This window comes from Salarias fasciatus, chromosome 15, assembly GCF_902148845.1.
Source record: "Salarias fasciatus chromosome 15, fSalaFa1.1, whole genome shotgun sequence".
NCBI lineage: Eukaryota > Metazoa > Chordata > Actinopteri > Blenniiformes > Blenniidae > Salarias > Salarias fasciatus.
The window spans coordinates 27,913,780-27,941,667 of record NC_043759.1 but is presented as its reverse complement, the minus strand read 5'-3'; the positions used below and the strand labels follow the sequence as shown (position 1 = coordinate 27,941,667).

Genomic DNA, 27,888 nt, shown 5'->3' with positions numbered 1-27,888 from the left:
TCCCCACAACGATCCTGATATCAAACAGAACGGTCACATCATCATGAAGAGAAGCAGTCTGGGGAACCATCATGGAGCAGTTCATTCAAGCTGCTCTTCAGACTTTTGGCCACCAGGTGGCGCCAAAGAAGACGGTGTAGAAAAGCTTCCATCCAGCATCAGAGCTTCAGAAAGCTTCATTTGTCCATCAGTGTTAAAAAGAGCTTCACTTCCAGCCTGTCAGCAGACTGACAGACTCAGACTCTCAGTCAGACTCTCCTTCAATCAGTCCAGCTGAGACCAGACTGGTCCAATCAGGACCGGCTGGGCTGAACCAAAACACAAGGACTGTTTGAAACACAGAAAATGAACCTTCTCCACATTTTAACAGGATAAGTGGATATAAGTTAAAAGAAACTAAAGTTGGAAGTGGTCAAGGAGGAGACAGACGAGTGTCTTCTCCCACAGTGGACGCCACACCATGACATTACAAAGAAATAGATCCAACAACTTGTTGAGCTTTAACTTCAGGAACTCCTAAAGGAAATGAAATCAAGGATTGATTTTTGGTAACTTGCACAAGAACACCGATTCAGTTCACATTTACAATCCAACATCAACAACTCAAACGTCAAACTGTGATCAGAAGAGTCCTGTCCTCATCGTCTCCACTGTTGCTGACAAAGACTTGAGGAGGTTAGAAAACGTCCTGAAACTTAAACTGACCACATATTTACAAAGTGTTGGAGGCTCCGTCTGTGAACCCTGCTGAACTCCACTGATGTTCTCTGGATCTCTGATTGGTGCTGACAGGACTGCTGTCAGAGACAGAGACCGTCCTTCCTACAGAGGACACAGACTCACTGAAGAGCCAGAACCAGAGTCCCAGAGTGAAAATCCAGCATAGAGAGGTTGAGAGAATGTGGTGTTGAAGGTGTAGAGGTGGATCAGAGAGTCAGAGGAGACTCTGAAGAAGGACAAAGAGCCAGCAGGACAGTCCACATACACTGCTACTCTACCAGAGGAGGAGGAGGAGGAGGAGGAGGAGGAGGAGGAGGAGGGGGAGGAGAATGTTTGTCTGTCATTGTGCCAGACAGAGTAACCTAGACCAGAGCAGTTCAGACTCCAGGACTGATCATTCCGTCCAAACACACACTCCTCACTGTCTCCTCTCCTCCTGATTCCTCTGTAACTCACTGATACATAAACATATCCGCTCCACTCGACCTCCCAGTAACATCGACCACTCAGATCATTTCTACACAGCAGCTGGTGAGGCCAGTCATCAAATCTGTCTGGATGATCAGGATACGGCTGCTCTTCCTCCACTCGTGTCACCTTCCTGTTGTTGTTGGACAGTTTGAGGAATCTGCTCATTGAGTTTGTGTCCAGTTCAAGTTGAGAGAAATCTGATGGAGAGAAAGAGAGAAAAGTCATCCTCTGACACATGTGATGGATTTCTTCTCTCTGGACTTCCTGACATGTTGTTCATTCAGAGAAAGTTTCATGAGGAAAGTTTTTGTCAGACTTCTCTTGTCAGTAATGTTTGAATGAACCAAAACCTTTGATTGAAAGACAAACAGACACTGTTTGGTCCTCATCAGTCCAACTTACACTTCCTCAGACCAGGTTTTAACCTCTGCTCTCCACCATGGTCCACCCTGCAGGAAGAAAGACAGTCAGAAGGGTTTTCTCTCCAACAGGAGTCCTAACTGCTGCTCAACATGAAGCAGAGCTCCTCAGAAACAGGCTGAAAGAGCTCTGAGTCCACACTCTGGGACTGTTTCAGCAAACAATGCAATACAGGAAAAAAGGGCATATTTCAGACATAGTTGGAAATAGCGATTATTTGTGATTAATCATGATTCATTAATTTGTAAGCTGTGATTAATCTGATTAAACATTTTAATCATTTGACAGCCCTAGTTCAAACAGTTCTTTATTTCCATAAGAACTCAGAAAACCAGGAACTCAGGAACACAGCTGGTGCAGGCCAGGACACACGGACACACGGACAGACCCACAAGGAGCCGACACGACACACCAGGGGAGCAAGGCTTAAATAGAGGCACACACAGGTGAGGCACATTAGGGAGTTAACGAGACAGGAGACCAGACAGGAGAACAAGAGGAGCAGGCAGGTGACCAAGAAGCCCCTGACTGCAGCCCGCAGATCGGGGCGTGCCTCAACGTGGGCGGAGTTAAACATTTAGCCCCACCCACGTTGAGCTTGACTCGTTTATTGTCGCCGTCTGGCGGCGGAGACTATATAGCACATTCACAAACGTCAATACAGCTTCTAAATGCTGGACTAGAAACCATTTAATGATTGAGCTGAACTGTATCATTTTTCTTCTTATTACGGACAGAACAGTTTTGTATGTATCACCTGGCATCTTATGTGATTTACTGTCATGATTAATTTTATATCAGCATTCTGGGTCGCTGCTGCTGTCACTTGTGTTACTCCGTGTATCGTCCCTGGTTTATGAACTTTTTTTCCATACCGACAACTGATTTGGATTACGAACCTCGGACTGAATGATGGAGACTACCGGTTTTGACCACGGACTGTATTGCGACACCGATTTGAGGAAGACGGACATTGGAAAGCCGGCGAAGCCGGTTGCTGGGTTAGCCAAGCTAAGCTACCTCGCTAATTTAGCCGGCGAGGCTACCAGCTGGCCGCGTAATAACAACAAACGCGATGCCACCCAAGAAAGTACCAACGATCGAGGAGATGGAGGACATCAAAAAAATCCCTCGATTTTCTGGGTGAGGAAGTGTCTGCTGTGAGGCTGCAGCAGGAGAACATTCTGGACCTGGTGGAGGAGATTAAGTTTCTGCGGCTGCAGAACGCAGAGAAGGCAAACCGGATCGCCTTTCTCGAGAACCGAGTGGAGGATCTGGAGCAATACACTCGGATTAACAGCATCATTGTGACTGGACTTCAGATTAAACCCCGGTCATACGCTCAAGCTGTGACGGGAGGAGACGGAGAGGAGCAGAGCGAGGAGGATGCTGTCTAAGTAAAACAAAGATCATGCTGTTTGGGAGACACAGAATGGATCGTAATGTAGAACTTATAATAGATGATAACAAAATAGAGAGAGTAAGTGAAATTAAATTTCTTGGCGTGATTCTGGACAACAAAATCTGCTGGAAACCTCATGTGAGTTACATACGAGCAAAACTGGCAAAATGCACATCGGTACTGTGGAAAACTAAACATATTCTGGATATTAAGTCACTGCACACCTTATATTGCGCACTTTTTTTTTTACCATATCTGTCTTACTGTGTTGAGGTCTGGGGAAACAGCTACAGAACCACTCCACAGCCTATATGCACGATACAGAAAAGAGCAATTAGGATAATAAACAATGCAGGATACAGAGACCACACAAACCCACTATTCATAAAATCACAGTTGTTGAAATTCTTGGATCTGGTCAAATTCAAAACAGCACAAGTAATGTATAAAGCAAGAAATAATCTACTGCCGAATAATATACAGGGGATGTTTGCAGAAAGGGAGGGTGGTTACAATCTAAGAGGAGACCTGAACTACAAAAAAACCAAAGGTTCGAACTACTCTCAAAGGTATGTGCATGTCAAGCTGTGGGGTGGCTCTGTGGAACAGTCTGGAGACAGAAATAAAACAAAGTTGCAACATAAATCTGTTTAAAAAAAGGTACAAAGAAATATTTCATAATAAGTATATGGAAGAGGAAGCCAGTAACTGTGGATGATTGAAGAAAAAAAAAATTCAAAAAATGGTGTTTTGTGTTAAGTTGCGTAATTCGATATATGGCTGTTATACTGTAGTCATATTGTAATTATGTTATTGTATAGTATATATTTATGGGGATGACTATGTGGTATGTGGGGACATATATTGTGTATTTATAAGGATATCTGTACGGTTTATGCATATTATATTAGGTCATATTATGTTAATTATTACAGGATGTTCTTTGAAGTATGATTTTTAAACTTAAAAAGGGGTAGGAATCTTTTAAAAAAAAGTCTTTACTTCTTCCTACTCCTTTTTTCGAACTATGTTGTTTTTCTCTTTGTTGTCTTGATTTGCATTAACTTTTTTTTTTTATCATTTTTTTTCTTTTGTATGTACAAATTAGATACATACGTTTATACAGATTCGAAAAATAAATAAATTCATTCCTTCATTCATTGCTATTTATATCAGGATCAGGTCTGGAGCCAAAAAGTAGTTCTTTGGGAAAACATTTTTCTTGTAGTATCAAATCTCACAAATACAGCAGTGCTAGTTCTGGGAATGAGAATTGATGGGGTGATGCCATCATTTTTTCCCTGTGCTTGGTCTAAAAAGGTAACTGTTACTGGCTACCACAATTTTTCCTCTTGATATCTTTTAGTGTTTCTTACAGCCAGAAAGTAGCAAAATAAAATGACTTTAGTTTTTTTGTCATATTGTGATCTGCTTTTTTTCTACTAAAATTAAACAACTGAACAAATGAACTGCGTTAAAATTTGTAATGAGATTGATTACATAAATTAACGCCATTCAGTTGCCACAGTGCCCACCAACGCCTTCTGTCTTAGGCGTGACTCCGCCAGCTCCACTGCTTCCCATGCCTTCCACTTCCTTCCTGTCCTCACCTCGATCCCGGCTGCTGAAACCTTGCTGTCCTTTGAGTCCCTGTATTGTAAGGCTTCTCTAGTGCATGCCACCTTGAACTCTTCTGAGGCCACTGAGAGGAAGCTGCAGGATGTTACTTGTTCCATACCTGGTAAGGCTGCGGGGAAGGCCCAGCCACTTTCAAAGAAAGCCGCTGATCTTCCTCTCTAGGGTCTCCACTGCTGTCATTGGGACTACATAAATTAGTAGGGGCCACAGGATGCGGGGCAGGATTGAATGCTGGTAGATCCAGGCTTTAAACCTACCAGGCAGGCCAGACTTGTCTACCTTGGTAAGCCAGGTTCCAAGCTCTGCACTGGTCTTCTGGATTGCTGCTGAGTCCTTCAGGGTGGAGTCAAAGAGTTTCACCAAGCTCTTGACAGGTTGCTCCGTGATGGTTGGGATGACAGTTCCTGAGATGGAAAAACGGAACTTGTCAATCACCTTCCCTTTCTTCAGCACCATGGATCTTGATTTGGAGGGCTTAAAACTCATCCTTGCCCAGGTGATGAGTCTTTCGAGCTCTTGTAGGATCCACCTGCACCCTGGGACCGACGTTGTTGTTACGGTGAGGTCATCCATATAGGCTCTGATGGGGGGCTGTCGTACACCTGACTTGGTCAGGGGCCCTCTGCACTCCACCTCAGCTGACTTGAGCACCATGTTCGTGGCTAGGGAGAACAGGACAACGGAGATGGTGCAGCCTGTGATAATTCCTTTCCCTATGCGGTGCCAGTCTGATGTTTCCGACCCAGAAGTGACCCTCATCCTGAAATCATTGTAGTAATCCATGATGAGGTCCTTGATCTTACTGGGAACGTGGTGGCTGTGGAGGGCAAGCTCAACCAGCTTGTGTGGTCTGGACCCATAGGCACTGGCCAGGTCCAACCACAAAACAGCAAGGTTGCCTTTGTTCTCATGGGCCTTTCTGATTAGTTGCGTGACGACGCCAGTGTGTTCCAAACAGCCAGGTGCAGAGATCCCTCCCTTCTGAACTGATGGATCAATATAGCTGTTTTTGAGAAGAAACTTGGTCAGTCTTTTTTAGACAATGCTAAGAAACACTTTTCCTTCCACACTCAACAATGAGATGGAACGGAACTGACTGATGTCACTTGAGTTCTCCTCTTTGGGAATCCACACTCCCTCAGCACACCTCCACTGGCCGGCCACTTTCCCCCTTCTCCAAATCACCTTCAGGATTCTCCACAGGTGCCGTAGAAGCTCCGGGCAGCGCTTGTAGACCAGATAAGGGATTCCACTGGGGCCTGGTGCCGATGCCGAGCGGGCCGCCTTGACGACCTCCTCAACCTCCTTCAGGCTTGGCTCCTTCAAGTTGAATTCCGTTGTTGGGGGGTCTGGACTGATGAGAGCTTTGTTGGGTTCCAGTTCCAGGTCTCTCAGAGGATCGCTCACGGTTTCCCGGAGGAAGCGATTTACTTGCTCTATGGAACACTCAAGCCGGCCGCTACGCTTGTCCCCAAGCAGTTGTTTTGTGAAACCAAAGGGATTGGCGATGAAAGCTGCTCGCTTCCTTGCCCTCTCTCTTCCCCGTCTCCGGTGCCACTCTGCTCTGCGAAGGGTTATCAGTTTCTTGCGCAGGATGTTTTTCAGTTCCGCTAAGGGTTGCTTCTCCTCCTCAGTTGCAATCTTGTACTGCTTCTTGAGGGTAAAACATAATCTCTGATGTCTGTATAGAGACTTTCCGTATATGATTATGCCAGACATAATATGTCAGAGCCTGCACAACTCACGAACCATGTATATTTGTAGAGGTCAGATGTAATTAAACACAATTAAACACAAATTTATTTTTTCTCAAAAGCACAAAACACCTTCATGTTTCTCCTGTCAATAATTTCTTGACAGAATGTGTCATAGTCTTCCTGCAGAGTAAAAAAAAAAAAAAAAAAAGGAACGGTTCTCTGAGATCAGTGGTCTCCTCTTCTTCCTGGCCATCACAGACATACAGGAGTTCCACTGCCCTCACGCGTTCCTCCTTGGCCATGGTGACAACTTGGGGAAGGGAAATTTTTCCCTTGAAAGTTCTGGTTCCACACCACCGGGCTGCCGTCAACGCATCCTTTCACCAAATGATTCTCCTAAACAAAAATAAAGAAAACAGTTATTTAAGTAAAGGCTCGGAGATTGCAGAAAACATTGAAATGAGACTACCCGTCTCAGGCAATATACCCCGTTTCCTGTTCCTGGTCCTGGCAGGTTCTCAGCCTCATCTAGAAAGGAAACAGATTGTCTACAGGCACAATGACAATACAATATTTAAGTGGTTGATTTTAAAGGGATACTTCAACATTTTGGCAAATTGGCCCATTTAGCGCAATTCCTTCGTCATTTCGAACAGCATACTTACTTTTTTTGTGAGGGCGAATGTGCAGATTATAACGTGTCCACCAAAGTGTTTTGGGGTTGTTGGATTGTGTATTTGATGAGTTTGACGAGGGGGAACAAAAATACCATTCACTTCCATTGTGTCCGTCCCCAAAACCTTCCCTGACTCACCTCTGAATAAACAACAGCTCGCCCTCACAAAAAAAGTAAGTATGCTGTTCGAAATGACGAAGGGATTGCGTTAAATGGGCCAATTTGCCAAAATGTTGAAGTATCCCTTTAAGTACACTGTTTTGATGATTAACAGAGAAATAATGACTGCTCTGTGACATCGAACCTCAAAAACCTTGATGATATGTGTGAGACAGTGCTGGCTGGAACAATACCTGATGCTTCTATGGCAGATTCCGAAAGCCTCAACTTTTTCAGGGGGACTTCAGCCACATCCTGAAATAAGTGGCGGGATCAGTCTTCAAGCAATAGTTTCACTATATACTAATTTATCACATGACCTCTCACCTGCAGTTTTTTTCAGCTCTCGTTACCTTTTTCTTTGCTGCAATCTCTCTTCTTCAGATCTTGGTGATTTAATGACAACACACATTCACAATGAAAACATTCATGCAGGTCTGATGACAGTGAATACAGTAAAACGTGATCTCAAAGAATCTGGTATAAAAGTGTGATACTGAGGGTGCTTACGGCATGGGGAAGTTCTGCAGGAGAACAAGACACCACCATCTTCGAATTTGCAGCATGTTTTCCTGTGAAGAAGGAAATGCAGAAGATTAAAATATGTTTTGAAAAATAAAGGCATTCAAAAAGGCACAATACTGAGAAATCCACAAGACAAAAAGATCTGAAACGATTTTTCACCTCAACAACAAATGTTGATTCATGTCATGTCATGGATGCTAACAGATGTCTCAACAGGAAAGAACGGTTCACTGCCTGGTAACATGACAGCTGAGTGGATTGGCATTTTTTGTCCATACTGGCCCAATACAACTGAGCAGATACAACATTTAAATGTATATCTACATTCATATCAACAGCCATGGTTTGACATGATTTTTCTTCAAGATCAGGATTTATTCCACAAAAAAAGCAGTAAGTTCTATTTCATGTCTAACGCAATAGTTCATTAATTAAACATGATCGTTCCACTTGATTACTCTGAATATTTGGAATTAGTCTAATGCTAAAAGGAATGGCATCGTTTTCATGTTTTGTTAAAGGAATACTCCGGAGATTTTGGACCCACGCCCTATCCCGATCATTTACAAAGTGAGATAAGCTCATAAATACCTTTTTTGTGTCTGGGCTTCCAGTGGCTGGATCCCAGCTGTTAGCATCGTAGTTAGCTTAGCTCAACTGCTGGAGGTGAAGAGGAGACAGAGCCGGACTGACGAAAGTGGACAAAATCCTCCTTCCAGTGGTCCTGGGGATGGCGTATTAGCACGTGGAGTAAATCCGAATGGTTATAAAACGGTTAAAAAAACGCGTTTTCTTTTCAATCCTTTAAAATAACGTTTTGATACACACAGAAATGCGCATGGCAGTGCTCTGCGGAAGGATATACCGGCGCACAGCGGCTGTGCGCCGGTATATCCTTCCGCGGAGCACTATGCTTGTGCAGATTTGTGAATCAAAACGTTATTTTAACAGATTGAAAAGAAAACACATCTTTTAAAATGTTTTATAACCATTCGGATTTCCTTCATGTGTTAATACGCCGTTCCCTGGACCACTGGAAGGAGGATTTTGTCCACTTTCGTCAGTCCGGCTCTGTCTCCTCTTTCCCTCCAGCAGTTGAGCTAAGCTAACTACGATGCTAACAACTGGGATTCAGCCACTGGACGCACAGACACAATAAGGACATCACGACAAAATAAATAAGTCTGACGCAAGTCTAAAACTAATCCAAGGAGATAATGCAACCGGAGATAAAATAATATCACTTCCTTTCTTGTCTGTTACAAAATAGCAAAACAGCAACGTTAAAGCACGTTAAAACAGCACGTTTAAACAAAATATAAACGTGCTTACCTCCATTTTGCAAACTTCTTCTTTTTCTTCTTCTTCTTCTGATATAAAATTAATCATGACAGTAAATCACATAAGATGCTAGGTGATACATACAAACGTGTTCTGTCCTTAATAAGAAGAATAACGATACAGTTCAGCTTAATGTACAATCATTAAATGGTTTCTAGTCCAGAATTCAGAAGCTGTTTGTGAATGTGCTATGTCGTCTCCGCCACCAGACAGCGACAATAAACGAGTCAAGCTCAATGTGGGCGGAGCTAAATGTTTAACTCCGCCCACATTGAGGCACGCCCCGATCTGCAGGCTGAAGTCAGGGGTATTTGAGGTGACCTGGCAGGAGAACATGAGGGCAGACAAACACAAAACAGGACCCAAGCGCCCCCACATGGCCGCAGGGGCACAGGGCGTGACAAAATCATTGTTCACAATCAGTGGAGACATTTTGTAGAACAGGGGTCTTTAACTAAAATGTTAAGAGGTTCAGTTTGATGATATTTCTTGAAGTAAAGGTCCAGAAGATCAGAATGTTGAACTGTTTACTGTGACATATATTTAAAGTTCTGTCAACATCTGTATGAAATCAACACCTGAGTGTCAAATCTAATTCATTCAGTTTGACTGTCAAAATAATGTTCTGTCATTTACTAAATAAAAGCCAGGTTCATTTTCAAAAAAAGACAAACTAATCAAATGTTCAGCAGCAGTGCTGGACTTCAGAACAATAAACCAGATCTGACAGATCATCAGTGTAAAGACAGGTTAACTCCTGGAGAAATGCTCTCTTTCCTCCTCAGGGAGAAATCGGAGCTCTTGCTTGACCTGCCAAGATGTTCCAGCTGGACTTCAGTGGAGTCAGAGTCTTTCTCAGACTCAGGTGGAGCTGCTCATTGGTGAGCCTGGAACCAGGTGGAGTTTAGTTTCCTGCTGGAGAAAGCTGCCTCTCAGCTGTGTTGGAGCCAAACATGGTCCAGAGGGAAGGAGGAAGAAAAACTCTTCATTCTGGATGAAATGTTCTGTTTTCACTGTCAGCTTTTCTTTTGAGTTCCATTTGGTAACTATTGTTCCTCAGCTTTCTCTGTCTCAGTGGACTTCCTCTTTCTCTCCACTCTTCTCATTTCCAGCATGAACTCTCACGTCTGTCTGAGCTGCAGAACCTTCATGTTTCACCCTGAAACACTCAGACTTGATGGTCTGCCTGGTTTCATGTGACGCTTCACTCACACACAGCTGGTGTGTGTGTTTCCTCCTCCACTGAATCACGACCATAAAGACTGTAAAAGCTGAGCTGCTTCAAAAAGAAGCTCCGTCAGCTTTGAAATCAGAACCTGCTGTTTTAGCTGTCAGTGCCGCGTCTGCAGGGCTGGACAGGAACCAAGGAGATTTACTCGAGTACTGCTCTGAAGTACATTCTTTATGGATATGTACTTTACTTGTTTTGTTTTTTTTGGGAAAATTATGACTTTCACTCCAAAACATTTGAAAGACAAATATTGTAAAACTCACTACATTTCTATGAAGAGCCTCACTGCTCGTTACTTTTAAGAACAGCTTTGAAGTCAGACGATAAAAGTTATTTTCTGATTCGTCCAAGTGGAGCTGTGGTAAAAGACAGGAAGCGCAGAGCAAATGTTGGAAAGTTGGTCGTGGTAAAAATGGCGACAGCGACACAAACTACAGTTTAACACAGGAGAACAAACCTCAAGTCCATGTTGGAGTTCTTTGAAATGAAGAATGATTTGTATTGTTTTAAATGTTGACTTTGTTTGCCACGCTGAAACTTAGAAAAACTCAGGAACATCTGATGGAGGCAACAATATCTTCAGCCTGGATGGAGGATTTACTGGAGACTGCATGTTTCCTTCTGTCACTGAGGAATGAATGACCTCTGACCTCTTGAAATGACACTGAGCATGGCCGACCTGAAGACAAACCCTGCTCCTCACTGCAGCAGTACAGCCACACAGCAGACTGAGGATAGAACAGAAATGTGTGTTAACACTGTCAGTCCGGCTCCTGCTGCTGCTGGACTGTAGAACTACTAGAGGAACACAGTCTGGACTGATGGAGCTGATCCTGAGTCAGACTGTCAGCAGGTTTAGAAGACGTCATGTTGTTGGGATTGATGGGGTCAGAGGTCAGAGTTCAACATGTATTGATAATCCTCAGAGCAGTGTGTGTTTGCTGTGTGTAAGTTACACTACACTGAGAGGACGACACACTGGATTGGTCTGTGTCTTCATTCTTATGTTTGCTGGTGAAGTAATCTAAAACTTACAAAGAGTAATGTTGCTGTTTTATTGAAGTAGTTAGAGTATGGTACTGATTGCATTTTTTGACAAGTAACTTGTAATTGTCCCAGACTCCATGTTTGAAGCAACCCTCCCATCCCTGATCACCTCCTACTAAACTCCCTGTCCAGCTGGAGAAAGTCTGTGGAGGTGAGATGACGAGTCAACATCTGTTTCATTCCAGATCAGTATTTTAAATGAAGCCTCCTGGACTCTGAGGAACTGCAGTTTGATGTCAAGGTCAGTGAAATGATATTTGATCCTCTACTTTGTCCCACTGGGGCCAGTCCTGTGTGGATTCATCACTTAGTTAACCAGATAGTGAACAAACCAAGTTAACTACAATACTTGACCAGTTACAGAAGGTTTTCCAGCAGCAGTAATCCTGACAGACTGAGTAACTTCATTTCTTTACTGTTTTTAACTCAGTATTTCTCCCACTGTTTGATCTGCTGCAAAGCCTGATAATGGTACAAATCTGATTTTCTTTTGGAGTCGATGGGAGTTAATCTGCAATGTTTGAATTTTATGTTTGGTTGTGACTAAACAGAAAAAAATAAATAAAATTAACACAATAATCGTCCTTTTGTTAATTCAGTTGTGTTTCAGCAGGAATCTCTCCAGGATCAGCAGCAGATTCTACCAGTTTTTATTCCACAGCTTCAATCAGCAGGTCGATGCATTCAGTAGATTGTTTCAGTGGTTTGGTTGAGTTCATTCATTGTGTCACGATGCAATAATGTTTGACATTCAGATGAAAATGTACTTTTATTACTGAAGTATTTTCTAAATCATGTACTCCAGTACTTTGCGTGCTATAATTGATCGTGCGTTAAATTTTATAATGCGTTAATTTGTGTTGTAATTAATTAATCTAATTAACGCGTTAAAGTAACAGCCCCAGTAACGATACAATAATGTTTGATAATCAAATAAAATGTACTTTTATTACTGGAGTATTTTCAAAAGCAGATACTCCAGTACTTTAACTGAAACAATCTGACCTAACAGCTTTCTCTTGTATTGGAGTAATATTTGACCAGGAGGATCAGAACTTTCACTCCAGTCATGGAGCTGAGGACTTTGTCCACTACTGAGGGTCTGTATGGGACAGCGTCTTGGTTCAGACCTGGACCACAGTCCACCTATTGAGGACCACTGCTGTGGACAGTCTCAGTGTCCATGAGGAGCTCCTGCTGTGTGTCCATACCTGAGAGTGTCCAGACTGCACTGTGGATCCTCCACTGCAGCAAACAGCTTCTCCACTCCTGAGGCTCCTGGATGGTTGTAGCTCAGGTCCAGCTCTCTCAGATGGGAGGACTTGGAGCTCACAGCTGAGACCAGAGAAGCACAGCCTTCCTCTGAGACCAGACACCCTGACAGACTGGAGGCACAAACATGGCATCAAGTCAAGCAGGAAGAAGGAAGATCCTCCACATGATCAAGCAGCAGCTGGATCCTGACCTGAGAGCTTCCAGTTTACAGTGAGGACTCTCCAGTCCAGAAGACAGTAGCTTCACTCCTGAGTCCTGCAGGTCGTTGTTACTCAGGTCCAGATGTGTCAGACTGGAGGACTGAGAGCTGAGGACTGAGGACAGAGCTCCACAGCTTCTCTCTGACAGACCACAGCTGCTCAACCTGAAGAAGAAGAAGATCAGTCAGTCATGTGGAAAACAAAGAAGACCACAAAGTGAGACAAGAAGTCCAGTCAGTGAACTGGACATCTGTTCAGATCTTTCTCTGGAGCGGGTTCACTTTAAGAAGACCTGCTTCTGATTTACAGTTTTCCAATTGTTGTTGAAGAATGTTAAAGTTACACTGTTACTATCCAGAGTGAGCATGAACAGATCCTGTGTTCACACAGAGAGCAGTGTGTAGAGCTGTGATGGAGCAGCTGGAGCCACAGATCTCTGAAGAACCTCCATCAGCTGTCATGGGACCAACTAGACCACATGAGTCAAACTCTGGTCCTTGATTGCCGGCGTCCTACATGTTGCAGGTCTCTCCCACTTCAAACACAGCGCCGTGGTGGTCTTCCTGGACCAGGTGGAGCAGGCTAACGCTGTGGTGGAGTCGGGCATTACCATCGCGGACAGGTTGGTCCCGGTTCAGCCGCTGTCTCAGCCTGCTGTCCGGGTCGTCCTGTCCAACGTCCCTCCATTCGTGCCAGATGAGCTTCTGATCCGCGAGCTGTCCAGATTTGGAAAGGTGGTGTCCTCGGTGAAGGACATCCTGTCTGGATGTAAGTCTCAGCTGCTGAAGAACGCCGTTTGCCACAGAAGACACGTATTTATGATACTCAATAACCGGAGCGAGGAGCTGAACCTCAGGTTCCGCATGAGAGTAAATGATTATGATTACGTTGTCTTCGCGAGCTCAGCCGGCATGAAGTGCTTCGGCTGTGGACAGGAGGGACACCATCAGGGCCTGCCCGGCCGCGTCTGCTCCACCTTGTTCAGCGTAGGCCGGCTCTGCTGAGTCCGGCTCGGCGGAGGTGGGCCCGGCGGGACCGGGTTCCGGGGGACCCGGCGCTGCCGCCGCGGCCGCAGCCGCCCCGGCCCCGGCGCTGCGGGCCAACGCCTGGGGGGTCCCCCCACCGGCGGCGGCTCCGCGCTCCGGGCTCCCGGGGGACGTGGCGGCCCCGGCTCAGTCCGAGCGGCCGACGGCGGCTCCTCGGACCTTCCCGAGGAGGCGATCTGTCGTGGCCCCACAGGAGAGCACCGAGCACGGGGTGAGTAATGTAAATACACCGGGTGAAGCTGCGGGTGGCGGCAGGAGGGAGGAGAGCGAGTCTGCTGGGTGGAGGGACACCGACACTACTGTAAACAACACTGCGGAGGTGGAGGGGAAAAAACAGAAAAAACAGGAAAAAAAAGTGGGTGAGGGAGGGGAGGAGAGGGAAGGTGAGGTGGAGGGACATTTGGAGTGGAATCAGGGTGGGACAGTGGTGGAGGAGCAGGTGGAGGAGGGACAGGTGGTGGAGGAGGAACAGGGGGAGAAAGTAGTGGAGGAACAGGTGGAGGAGAAGCAGGCAGGAGCGCCTCCTGGGCTGAACAGGTGGAGGAGGAGGAGATGGAGGAGGACAGAGTGGACAGGGTGAAACCAGGTAAAAGAAAGAAAAAAGGCAATAATGCAGACGCAAAGAAAAGCTGTGTGGAGGGGCGGGGTCAGAGGTCAGTGTGGAGGGGCGGGGTCAGACAGTGACAGTGAGTGTGTGTCAGACAGCAGTGATGTTTCTTTTAGCAGCTCACAGAGAAACAGGTCACCATACAGCGCAGACAAAATTAGAATTTTCTTACACCAGATCAAAAACCAGCACAGGGTGAAGGTGGGGGAACATTTCCCTGACTTGAATGGTTTTATTTTATCGGCCAGGCTCCATATGAGCAACAGACAGGAGTCTGGCCTCACTGAGCAGGAATACTATCGTTTAAAAAAGCTGGTGCCAAAAGCCAAAAAACAATTAAATGATGAAGGTGGCAGCCAAGTGTTTTTTAATTAATTTATTTGTTCTTATCCTGGTTTTAGACATCTCATTTACCATGGATGTTTTTAAGCTGGGTGTTTTAAACATAAATGGAGCCAGAGATCTGAGAAAGAGACAGTCAGTCTATGAGACAGCCACACTGAAGAAGATCGACGTCCTGTTCCTTCAAGAAACGCACAGTGATTTTAGCACTGAGGCTGAATGGAGGAGGGAATGGAGGGGGGAGGCCATCTTAAGCCACCTCACTCCTCTCAGTGGAGGAGTGGGCCTCCTCCTCTCCAGGGCTTTTAACCCCAACTCCCTGGAGGTCCAGCATTGTGTACAGGGGAGGCTGCTTTTAGTCAAAGCTCAGTTCCACCATTTTAAACTTGTATTTATTAACATTTATGCTCCAACAGCCGGTGCAGAGAGGAAGCAGTTTTTCCTCAAACTGTCTGAGGTGGTAAGTGGGTGTGGGTCGGAGGACTATTTGTTTGTGGGGGGGGATTTTAACGGCACGGAAGACGCGACTTTAGATCGCAACCATGCAGAGCCTCATCCAGCCTCTCAGCACGTCTTAAAGCAGCTGGTCCATCTCAGGGCATTGTGGACGTTTGGAGAAGGATACATCCTGACTGTCGGCAGTACACCTGGTCCCACTGTAGAGAGAGCAGGGTCTCCTCAGCCAGGCTGGATCGTATTTATTGTTTTAAGCATAATTTTAATGTTTTTAGGAGGTGTAATATTTTACCTGTTGGTTTTACTGATCATTGTTTACTTTTAAGCAGTATTTTTATCAGGGATGTCAGGCCAGGGAGGCTTACTGGCATTTTAACTCTGTTTTAACCTTTGATAGAAGTTTTAGGGAGGCTTTAATGTTTTTTTGGCAGGGTTTTAGACAGAGGAAGGGGGGTTTTAGCAGTCTTAGGCAGTGGTGGGACCACGGTAAGACGCAGATCAAACTCCTGTGTCAGCAGCACACCCTCAATGTCACAAGTGATATCACCAGATCTATGAAGGATCTAGAGACCGAGATAGTGGAGCTGGAGCATTTAAGTGAGTCCACAGGAAATCGAGGTGACTTTGAAAACCTCAAAAGGAAAAAAATGGCTTTAGCCGACCTGCTGAACGTTAAAGTGCAGGGCGCACTGGTTCGGTCCCGGTACCAGACCATCACAGGGATGGATGCTCCCTCTAGCTTCTTCTTTAGCCTGGAGAAAAAGGCCGGACAGGGGAGAGTGATCCACGCACGGCTCTCAGACATGGGAGAGGAGATCACCGAACCATGCCAGATACGGAGGACGGCGGTGGGCTTCTACTCCTCCCTGTACGGGAGTGAGTTTAAAGAGGAGCAGGAGCTCCTGGAGGGGTTCCTGAGGGGACTGCCTCGTGTCTCTGAGGAGACCAACGAACAACTGGAGGCCTGCCTGGACATGCAGGAGCTGCGGGCAGCGCTGCAGGCGATGCCAACGGGCAGGTCTCCTGGGATCGACGGGCTCACCGCCGAGTTCTACAAGGCGTTCTGGGACATCCTGGGTACGGATGTCCTGGACGTCCACAACGAGTGTCTGGCCTCTGGTTCCTTGCCAGTGTCCTGCAGGAGAGCAGTTCTCACGCTGCTCCCCAAGAAGGGGAACCTGCAGGACATCAAGAACTGGCGCCCCGTGTCCTTGCTCTGTGTGGATTACAAACTCCTGTCCAAGGTCTTGGCCTCCAGGCTGGGGAGGGCGATGGAGCAGGTCATCCACCGGGATCAGACCTATTGTGTCCGCGGCAGGTCCATGGTGGACAACGTCCACCTGATTCGGGACGTTTTGGAAGTCTCTAGTTCTTTGGACATCGATGCTGGTCTGGTTTCAGTAGACCAGGAAAAGGCTTTTGACCGTGTTGAACACAGCTTTTAGGGTGTGTAGAGGTGTCAGGCAGGGCTGTGCTCTGTCTGGGATGCTCTATGCGCTCTCCCTGGAGCCCCTCCTCTCTAAGCTACGTTCCAGTCTGCAGGGTCTGTTTTTACCAGGTTTTAGTAAAGCATGATTTTATCGGCCTATGCAGACGATCTTATTGTTTTTATAAGGAATCAAGGGGACGTAAATATTTTAGTTAATATTATTAATGATTTTAATGTGGCATCCGCAGCAAGGGTCAACTGGGGGAAGAGCGAGGCCCTTGCTGTCGGCAGGTGGCAAGGTGGTCTCCCAGTTCTTCCCCAAAATTTAACGTGGAGGAGGGAGGGCCTCAAATATTTGGGGATTTACGTTGGAAAGGAACTTTTTGTTCAGAAGAACTGGGAGACCGTCATGGAAAAGGTGGAGGCTAAGCTCTCCAAGTGGAGGTGGCTCCTCCCAAAAATGTCACTTCGGGGCAGAGTCTTGGTTTTAAATAACCTGGTTGCATCCCAGCTGTGGCATCGACTCACCAGTGCAGACCCTCCTCCAGGTCTCCTGGCTCAAATTCAAAAGAAAATGATCGATTTCTTCTGGGATGGTCTGCACTGGGTGCCACAGGGGGTGCTGTTTTTAGACAGAGAGGAGGGGGGCCAGGGCCTGGTCCACTTGGCCAGCCGGACCGCCACTTTTAGACTCCAGTTCCTGCAGAGGTACCTCGCAGGACCGGAGGATCTGGTGTGGAGAGGCGTGGCCAGCTGCATCCTGAGGCGGGCCGATAAGTTGGGGTTGGATAATGTTCTGTTTTTGACTGATCCCAAATTTCTAAATCTCAAGGGGCTGCCTCCGTTTTACCAGAGTTTATTCAAATGCTGGGCCTTGTTTTCACGCAGAAGGTGCCTGAAAGCCGACTCTCTGCACTGGCTGTTGAAAGAACCCCTGATCCACGGATCCAGACTGGACATCAGCGGAGCCTCGACCCCCGGCCTGACCGGAAGGCTGATCCAGTCTGGGGCCCTCACCGTGGGTCAGCTTGTGGATGCTGTGGGGCCGGACCTGAGCGACGCCCAGGCTCTGGGCTCTCTGCTGGGGATGCAGTCCATCCGGGTGTCCCAGGGGCTCCTGGAGAAGTGGAGGAGTGCACTGACGCCCATAGACAGGAGCCTACTGAGGAGATATAGTCAAGGAGAACTCTCCCCGGATGCTGAGGACCCCTTCCCCAAGGTCCTGCTGAGCCTGGAGCTGGGAGATCTGTCCGGCCCCCTCCTGAAGATCACACAGCCTGAGAGATTGTCTTTACACAGAGCAGACAAAAGGATTTTTTACAGGAACTGTGTTAAGAGCATCCACAAGGGTGGACTGAGCAACAGGCCCCCCACTGTGAGGTCACAGAGATTGGGACAGGCTGGTCCTGGACCCGGCCCACAGTGGAGGATTTTATCCAAGCCCCCCTTGAGAAAACGGACTGGAGACCTCCAGTGGAGGATTTTACATGGTGCCATCGCCTCCAATGCTTTTATCTCTGTCCTCAACCCTGCTGTTTTAAACACATGCCCCTTCTGCCATCAGAGAGAGACTATCTACCACGTTTTTACTGAGAGAAGAGGCTCACAGGCTTCTTCACTCTTTAAACGGCAGTTTTTAGTCATTTTAGTGTTGCTTTTACTGAGAGAACTTTTATCATGGGAGCTGGCTACAAACAAAAAGAAAAAAACAAGTGGCAGCTCCTCAATTTTATCTCAGGAGAAGCCAAGATGGCGATTTATGTCAGCAGGAGGAACAAGGTCAGAGAAGGACAGGACGTCAAAGAAGTGTGGCTGGCACAGACTCTGTGGTGACTGTCAGGTCATCCATGAATGCCCTTATTGGGGGCTGGCGCGTCCCTGATTGGGTCTGTGGGCCCCGGCACTCTGGCCCAGCAGACTTCACAATCATATTCATTGCCAGCGCGAACAGGGTCACTGAGATTGTGCTGCCTGTGATTATCCCCACCTCCAACTTGTGCCACTCTGATGTTACTTCTCCCGCAGTGACTCTCATCCTGAACTGGTCGTAGTAATCCAGGATCAGATCCACAACTTGGTGTGGCACATGGTTTTTGGTCATGGTGGTCTGGACCAACTTGTGCGGGATGGAGCCATATGCGTTGGCGAGGTCTAACCAAAGCACAGTGAGGTCTCCCTTGTTCTCCCTGGCTTCCCGGATGAGCTGAGTCTCCACTCCTGTGTGTTCTAGACAATCCAGTACTCCTGAGATCCCTCCCTTTTGCACCGATGTGGAGAGAAAGTCCGCCAGCCGCCTTGCTACTATACTGAAGTAGATCTTTCCTTCCACGCTCAGCAGTGAGATTACCCTGAACTGGTCGATCTTCTTGGAATCCTTCTCTTTGTTGATCCAGACACCTTCAGCAAATCTCCAGAACTGAGCCACCTTCCCTCTCCTCCATACGACCCTCAGCATCCTCCAGAGTCGCTTGAGCAGCAATGGACAGTTCTTGTAGACCTTGTACGGGACATCACTTCGTCCAGGGGCAGAGCGAGCTCTGGCCTTCTTCACTACCTCCTGGACCGCCTTCAGAAGTGGCTCCTTGGTGTCAAAATCCTTGGTGGGTGGTGGTGTTTCTACCAGGATATTGCACTGGCCCAGGTCTTTCTGTTTGCATGGATCACTGTATTTCCTTTTTGGAGCAGCCCAGGTGACATGTTACCATCACAGAGCACAGTGAGTGGATGATGTGTGGCTGCTGCTCTCCAGCTGAACTGACAGTGGAAACACTACTGGTTACTTTGTGGTTTGACTTCATGGTAACAATTTACTTGAAGCACCCGGTATAACACATTATAAGTTGTTATAAACACTCATAAATGATCACAATGCTTTATAATTCACTATACAGCATAGGGTTGGGATTGGGGTTAGGTCCTGGCATTGTGATCATTTATGAATGTTTATAACTATAGCTACATGTGCTATAATGGCATTATGATGCTTTATAAATGTACTTATAATGTGTTATACAGGGGGGCTTCAAGTAAAGTGTTACCCATATTATAAGTACACTATAGCACTGTATAACTATACTTATAAACACTCATAAATGATCACAATGCTTTATATCGTAAGGACCTAACCCTAACCCTAACCTTGTGCTGTATAGTGGGTTATAAAGCATTGTGATCATAATGTGCTATACAGGGGGGCTTCAAGTAAAGTGCTATCGACTTCACAGGTAATAGAGGAGGAAATATCAAGAACCTCCAATGTTCCACTAAGATCTTCAGAGCTGCTCTAGCAGGAGAAGAACAGAAAGTGGTGGATTTTAATTAACCTGTCCATACCTGAGAGTCTCCAGACTGCACTGTGGATCCTCCACTGCAGCAAACAGCTTCTCCACTCCTGAGTCTCCTGGATGGTTGTAGCTCAGGTCCAGCTCTCTCAGATGGGAGGACTTGGAGCTCACAGCTGAGACCAGAGAAGCACAGCCTTCCTCTGAGACCAGACACCCTGACAGACTGGAGGCACAAACATGGCATCAAGTCAACCAGGAAGAAGGAAGATCCTCCACACGATCAAGCAGCAGCTGGATCCTGACCTGAGAGTTTCCAGTTTACAGTGAGGACTCTCCAGTCCAGAAGACAGTAGCTTCACTCCTGAATCCTGCAGCTCGTTGTTACTCAGGTCCAGATGTGTCAGACTGGAGGACTGAGAGCTGAGAACTGAGGACAGAGCTCCACAGCTTCTCTCTGACAGACCACAGCTGCTCAACCTGAAGAAGAACCAACAATGAAAACCAGATCAGTGTTTCTCCTGGACTCAGTTCGACAGATTTGTTCTTAAACCACGTACAGAGCTTTGTTGGAGGCTTTGACCATTGGCAGCAGCTTCAGAAGAGCCTCCTCTGAAGCAGAGTATTTCTTCAGGTCAAACTCCTTCAGATCTTCTTCTGATGACAGTAAGATGAAGATCAGAGCTGACCACTGAGCAGGAGACAGTTCCTCTGTGGACAGACGTCCTGATCTCAGGGACTGTTGGATCTGCTCCACCAGAGAACCATCATTCAGTTCATTCAGACAGTGGAGCAGATTGATGCTTCTCTCTGCAGACAGACTCTCACTCAGCTTCTTCTTGATGTACTTCACTGTTTCCTGATTGGTCTGTGAGCTACTTCCTGTCTGTGTCAGCAGACCTCGAAGGAGACTCTGATTGGTCGGCAGTGAAAGACCCAGGAGGAAGCGGAGGAACAAGTTCAGGTGTCCATTTGGACTCTTCAAGGCCTCGTCCACTGCTGTCTGATGGAGATGGTGGAGATTAGGTTTCTTCATCAACACTTTTGACCACCAGGAGGCTTTCTGTTGTTCTTCCAGCAGGTTGATTCCAGACTTGATGAAGGTCTGATGGACATGAAGAGCAGCCAGAAACTCCTGAAGGCTCAGATGGATGAAGCAGAACACCTTGTCCTGGTACAGGCCGCTCTCCTCTCTAAAGATCTGGGTCAACATTCCTGAGTACACTGAGGCTGCTCTGAGATCGATGCCACACTCTGTCAGGTCGGGTTCATAGAAGATCAGGTTTCCTTTCTGCAGCTCCTCAAAAGCCAGTTTTCCCAGAGCCTCCATCATCTCCCTGCTCTCTGGACTCCAGTGTGGATCTATGGCAGCTCCTCCACCAAACTTAACTGTCTTCACTTTGGCCTGGACCACCAGGTGGTGGATGTACATCTGAGTCAGGGTCTTGGGCAGCTCTCCTCCCTCTCTGCTCTCCAACACCTTCTCCAGAACTGTAGCAGTGATCCAGCAGAAGACCGGGATGTGGCACATGATGTGGAGGCTTCGGGAGGTCTTGATGTGGGAGATGATCCTGCTGGCCTGCTCCTCCTCTCTGAACCTCCTCCTGAAGTACTCCTCCTTCTGGGGGTCGGTGAACCCTCGGACCTCTGTCACCCTGTCCACACAGTCAGCAGGGATCTGATTGGCTGCTGCAGGTCGTGTGGTGATCCAGAGGCGAGCAGAGGGAAGCAGTTTCCCCCTGATGAGGTTTGTCAGCAGAACATCCACTGAGGTGGACTCTGTAACATCAGTCAGGAACTCAGTGTGCTGGAAGTCCAGAGGGAGTCGACACTCATCCAGACCGTCCAAGATGAAGACCACCTGGAAGTCTTCAAAGCTGCAGATTCCTGCTTCTTTGGTTTCAGTGAAGAAGTGATGAACAAGTCCCACCAAGCTGAACTTCTTCTCCTTCAGCACATTCAGCTCTCTGAAGGTGAATGGAAATGTGAAGTGGACGTCCTGGTTGTCTTTGTCTTCAGCCCAGTCCAGAGTGAACTTCTGAGTCAGGACTGTTTTCCCAATGCCAGCCACTCCCTTTGTCAGCACTGCTCTGATTGGTTGAGATCTTCCAGGTGAGGCTTTAAAGATGTCTCCTGGTCTGATGTTTGTTTCTGCTCTGTCTGCTGTCCTGGATGCTGCTTCAATCTGTCTGACCTCATGTTCCTCATTGACCTCTGCAGCCCCTCCCTCTGTGATGTGGAGCTCTGTGTAGATCTGGTTCAGGAAGGTGGACTCTCCTGCTTTCGAGACTCCTTCAAACACACACTGGAACCTCTTCTTCAGCCCAAATTTCAGCTTCTGTTGGCAGATTGGAGCAGAAGTTCCTGGAAATAAAAAGAAATAAAAGGGTTGAGTGTATTAGACACTGAAAGTGAAGATGAAAGTGTGTTGTTGATGTTTCTCCTCCATCAGATCATCCAGCTCTTCAGTAGAGACCAAACAGCCTCTGATCTGATGGAGATGTTTGCATGATATGAACAGCAGAGCTCAGGAAGAGACATGAGACCATTGTTGTCTCCATGTTTGATGATTGGGGATGTGGACTTGTGGGAGCTGGCCTCCCTTCCTGTTTCCTGTGCTCCCTGTACTGGTTGGTATCAGCTGCTCTGAGTGGAGCTCTTCAGCTCTCAGCTTCTCCTTTTCCACTCAGCTGCTTACAGGACTCATTCAGAGTCAGAGACTGACTTAGCACCAGCTCTTTGTTTCCATCAGCACCAAGTCCAGACCCTCAAAACTGGTGTTCAACAAGCACCAGCTCCTTGGTGGGCCAGAGCCAAGCACAGAGTACGTCAGAGAGAGCAATTATTGTGACCAACCAGACTGGTGGAAACACAGAACCTCCAATTGTATAACAGCCTAGAATGAAGATACATTTTGAAATATCTCAGCATGGATGCTACAATAAAACAGCAGTGGACTGAGGATGAGACCCAGAGCTTCCTGGCACTGTGGTGCTTGTCCACTACACAGTTCAAGTACTACTCCACTTGCCTGGATTCAGTCTTGGTGGCAGTGCTGGACAAAATTTCGATATCAATGTATACCGCGTTATATATTTATTCAATCACGGTCATATGAGTTTTAAACACATTTTCGATATTTCGATAGAGTGCATTACAGCATGTGTTTCACAATCACTGCTGTTCACAGCACCGCCGATTCAAGCCGAACAGAGTGAGTGTATGGCAGTTATTTCAATTTCCTATCCCAATAATATTTATGATTGTTGCTGCTCACTCTTTTTTCTGTTTATTGCAGTAATTCTGAGCACCTTCATTTTCTTCCTGGTTGAAACACCTTTGTTTGAATGTATAACAATAACATAACTGTATTTAAGTGTAAAGTTAAAGCTATTTATATTAAAAAAGGTGAAACTTGCGTTTATTTGACAGTGATTTCATATTTCTAAAATAAAAGGTGAACATGTAATTTATTGTAGTTTGTGTGTGTGTGTGTGTGTGTGTGTGTGTGTGTGTGTGTGTGTGTGTGTGTGTGTGTGTGTGTGTGTGCGTGCGCACTGTCAATGTGTGCATGCATGCATCACACTGACTGTATGCATCAGCTGTAACGGCGACACAGTTCAATTCATTGACTGTATATTAAAGGTCCCATATTATGCTAATTTTCAGCAAGTTCCAATGGGTCTCAGAGGTCCAATACCAGTCTATTTGATGTTTGTTGCCTAAAAATCCAGTTTTTTCCTGGACTTCAGCCAGCCTGAAGTCCCCTCTCCTGAGCTCTGCTGAGAACACGCTGTTTCTGGTCTGTAGCTTTAAATTCTAATGAGCTTCTCTGACCACGCCTCCTACACACCATATGTGGAAGAGGGCATGGCTGTCACTCTGGTACCACGCTGTCATGTTTACACACACTGAGCCGGCATGTTTGCTACGAGCACTGTGGTTCAACCATACCAATTTGATCCAGAGTCTGACCCAGAAGGAGAGGCCCCTGAAGAAATTCAAACTCTGCGGCTGCAGCAGGATGTTTCTGAATGGTACATTCTAGATATTATGTGTCCCTGCCTGTCCCAGCGACACAAAGTTCAATCCATTGACTGTATTTTTACAACACCACTGTAAAGCACTAAGAAAGGCAGAACAGTCTTTCACTCACCAAAGCTGAGGCTCACTTTAAAAGAAAGGTGGCACAGCGGTTCTTCTTTTGGATACACTTTTCAATGTCATGAATTCATTTTGATTTCCATTTGTTAGCTTTAGCAGAGCTGAACTGTCATGGCTCCCTCAACCTGTCAATCACTAATCAGTACCTGTCTACACTGGCAGCAGCCAATCAGTTCTCCATTTGGAAATGACATGATAGTGGGCTCCGAGCTCGAGGGAGCCTCTTGGACCAAATCTGTGTTTGATGGAATACAATGGGAGATGGCAGCAGGACACCAGCGGAGACTCGACCAGCTCCTCAACTCAATGACTAAGTTAAGGAAGAAGTACAGAAACAAAGACAGAGAGCTGGGACAAAGTGGCAGCTAACAGAATGACTGCTGTTGGGTAAACAGCTACATAAAGAGCCATGTACTGACATACAGTAGAGCTGCAACGATTACTTGAGGAAATTCGATCCTTTGATTACAAATAAAAGGCAATGTTGTTGTTTTTTGCCTTGAATTGTTGCCATTTAATATTAATCACTTGCATTGCACAGACTGTAAACAGTGATGCAGGTGATGAAAGTTGGCTCTGCTGCCGAGAGCAGAGAGATCAGAAGAGATTTAATGTTGCACCAAGTGAAGTAAATATCCGTCTTTATTCCATGAGTGACATCTCATTACAGTTTGAATGGCACACACAAAAATGATAACTCAATTAATCGCTGAAATATTTAACAGAATACCCGATTTAAAAAAAAAAACTGACAGCTGCAGCCCAATACTGACACAATGACTTGGCTCTGGCTTTAATCCTTGATCATGGAAACAAGCAGTTCTTAGGAGGGGCCAGGTTTGAACCAACAGTGGCTTCAGCACCAACACCAAACTGACATCTGGTTCTTCTGGATGGAAAATGAAAACGTGTGGATTCTTTCATTTGTTAAATATTTTTCATTTTGTTCACTCCTCCTGGTTTCAGACTCAGAGTCTTGTGTCGGTTCCTTTTCTGCTTCTGTCTGTTTCACAGTTTCTGTGTCTGACCTGGAAATGACCTCTGACCTCTGGTTTGGACTCTGTTCCTGCTCTCTGCTCTCCAGTCACTGTTAGACCTGAAAACATTTCTGTGTCATCTCCATTCTGTGAAATGAGATCAAATCCTCTTACTGCTCCACAGACGCTCAGCCAGCTCCTCCTGCTTCATCCTCCTCAGGAAGTCCAGAGTCATCCTCACTAATGACTCTCTGCTGCTCCTCTGCTCTTCATCCTCATCCTCTCTCTCTCTCTCTGAGCATGCTGGGTAATCTGGACTCAGGAGCTTCTTCATCTTCTTCAGCTCCTCCTTCATGAAAGCCACCATGTTGTCCTCCAGCAGCTGGAACAGAGAAACATCTGGAGTGAGACAGATGGAGATGTGAGTGTAAATCCAGGATGACAACATGTGAAGCCGAGTCACTCTTCATGTGGATCTCCAGCAGAAACAGCTTCAGCATCAGTGAAGGCTGGAAGCTGGATGAAGGTTGGACTGTTTCACTCTGGACCTGAATGGATCTAAGAAGCTGAGAGTCTGCTTCATGTTTCAGCTGGAAGTCTCCACAACTTCTTCTGTCTCACTGATGTGACAGTACAGTGTTGAATGGAGACTTGTTCTCACCATAAAGATGGAGTCCAGATGTGTTTGATGCTGAGGGGCGGAGCCTCCACGGAGAGCCTGGGAGCTCTGCTGGCTGACGCTGCAGAAACATGTTGACTTTGTTCAAGCTGCTGTTATGATGATGAATCCTGACACAAACACTGATTCTCACCCCTCATCAGCTCCTCCTGCTCCACATTTAAAGTTAATGGGTTTAAACATGGACCCGTCACTCTTCAGGAACACACAGCTGAATGGAAACTCAGAGTCAGAGCTGAAAACAAACAACATCAAGAACGAGAGTTCTATGAATACCGGATGGCCGCCAGAGGCGGTGCTTAAAGCACTGGAATGTTCCCTTCGCGCATGCGCAGTTCGAGTATGTATACCAAGAAACGTCACTCGTGATTACCCGGGTAACCCCGGAACCGTATAAATACCGGTTCCCTGACCCCGAATCGGCTCCTACGGAATCTTCTCGCGTAACCACGAGGATTCCGAGTGACAGAGCGCTCTGGCGGTCATCCGGGATTCATAGAACCGTAGTTACATTCGTGACTCTCGTTCTATTTCATCCCTACTGAACCGCCAGAGGCGGTGCTTAAAGCACTGAAATGACGAATGCCAACTCAGTCACGAGGAATCACAGAGACCAACCTCACCGAGAAGCCTCTGCAGGGCCCAGTACCACCCGCAGTGCATGCGGAGGCACAACGGCCAGCCTGGAGAACCTGGAAAAGGTGTCAGGCGTCGTCCAGATGGCGACAGCACATAGCTCGTCCAGGGGCACCCCCTTCAGGGAGACCCAAGACGTGGACAACTGGTGCACTGGTGGAGCGGCAACGCACACCCTCGGGCAGAGGCCGGCCTGCGGCCTGGAATGGCGAACAGTGTCCACAACCCAGTGGGACAGGCGCTGCCTGGAGAGAACAAAGCCCTTACTAGGGCTTCCGTAGACCACTGGCTGGCCAGATGTTGGCGCATCTGCGTAGCAGCCATGCAGCGTCCCAGAGTTCTAGCCGGGCACAGGAGCCCCGGCCGGCCCCCCAGGTCATCCGACGGGGGGCCACATAGTGAGTCACATAGGTCGGCTGTCCTCAGCCCCGACAGCACTCTAGGAAGGAAGCGGCAGTCACAGCGTGATGCCCGCCCCAGTCGGATACCACCGGAGACATGCAGGGAGAATAGACAGAGCGTGCTGCTCCCCCACACTGTATGCCGTGGTAATGGTCAGCAGGAACGTCATCCTGCGCAACACCCACTGCAGTCCCATCACTGCCATGGGCTCACAGGGAGGCTGACACAGGCGGGCGCCCATGGGGCTCTGGGGGGGGGGCTTTCAAAGACCCCCTGAGGGAACCGACACCGGAGTGTGGCCCCAAGTCGCGCCGCCCGCAACCCATTTATGGCGGGCAGATACCGCCGCCACATACACCCTCAGGGTGAACGGGGACCGGGCTCAGTCCAAAAGGACTGCAGAATTCCAGGACCACGGGGACCGGGCAGAGCACCAGGTCCTCCCCATGGCCGCTACACCACCGTGCAACCAGCCTCCACCTACTACTATACAGCCGCCTGGCAGATGGTGCCCTAGCACTCAAGGTGGTCCACCTGACAGGCTCCGAACAGCTGCTCAGCAGAGAGTCGGGCCCCTCAGACGCCAGGACAAGACAGAGATAGCGAGGGCGGGGGTGCCCCACCGGCCTCCGCGCTGAAACAGCAGAACCCTCCCGCTGAGAAAGCGCCATGGCCCGCTGTGGAACAACGTGTGGAGCAGAGGAAACCAAGCTCACACCGCAGAAAGTGGGTCACCTCTGTAAGCCACCGCAAACGCCCAGCTCCCCTATGGAGGCACCACACCCCTGGTGGGGGAGTCCAACAGGAAAGGGCGCCGGTCAGTGCCGTGAGGCCCCTGCAGGTAGACAATCTGCAGGCTGGCCAAACAGGTCGCCGACCACCACAGCCGGGTCCGTAGAAAGCCTGGGGAAGGGTCATCACCAGCTACAGGCTCCGGGCCGACACCAAGAGCACGGCTCGGTCGGACAAGCCGGGCCAGTGCGAGAAGCTGAGGGAAGGGGGCGTACGCCGCCTGCACAGCCAATGCAACATCATCATGCCAGCAAAGTAGCAGAGCCACATCTGGG

At 47.4% G+C, this 27,888-nt stretch overlaps 1 protein-coding gene across 1 annotated transcript; it reads right to left on the bottom strand.

Moving 5' to 3' along the window:
* Window positions 1–13: 13 nt before the first annotated feature.
* Window positions 14–25,702, bottom strand: LOC115401663 (NLR family CARD domain-containing protein 3-like). Its single transcript, XM_030109942.1, has 7 exons — window positions 25,287–25,702; window positions 23,801–23,808; window positions 20,524–22,327; window positions 20,270–20,443; window positions 12,793–12,966; window positions 1,594–1,640; window positions 14–1,388 (listed from the first exon to the last, which is right to left on the bottom strand). The coding sequence occupies exons 1-7, from the start codon at window positions 25,550–25,552 to the stop codon at window positions 823–825; spliced, it is 3,039 nt and encodes a 1,012-aa protein (XP_029965802.1). The 5' UTR covers window positions 25,553–25,702; the 3' UTR covers window positions 14–822.
* Between the last annotated feature and the right edge of the window lie 2,186 nt (window positions 25,703–27,888).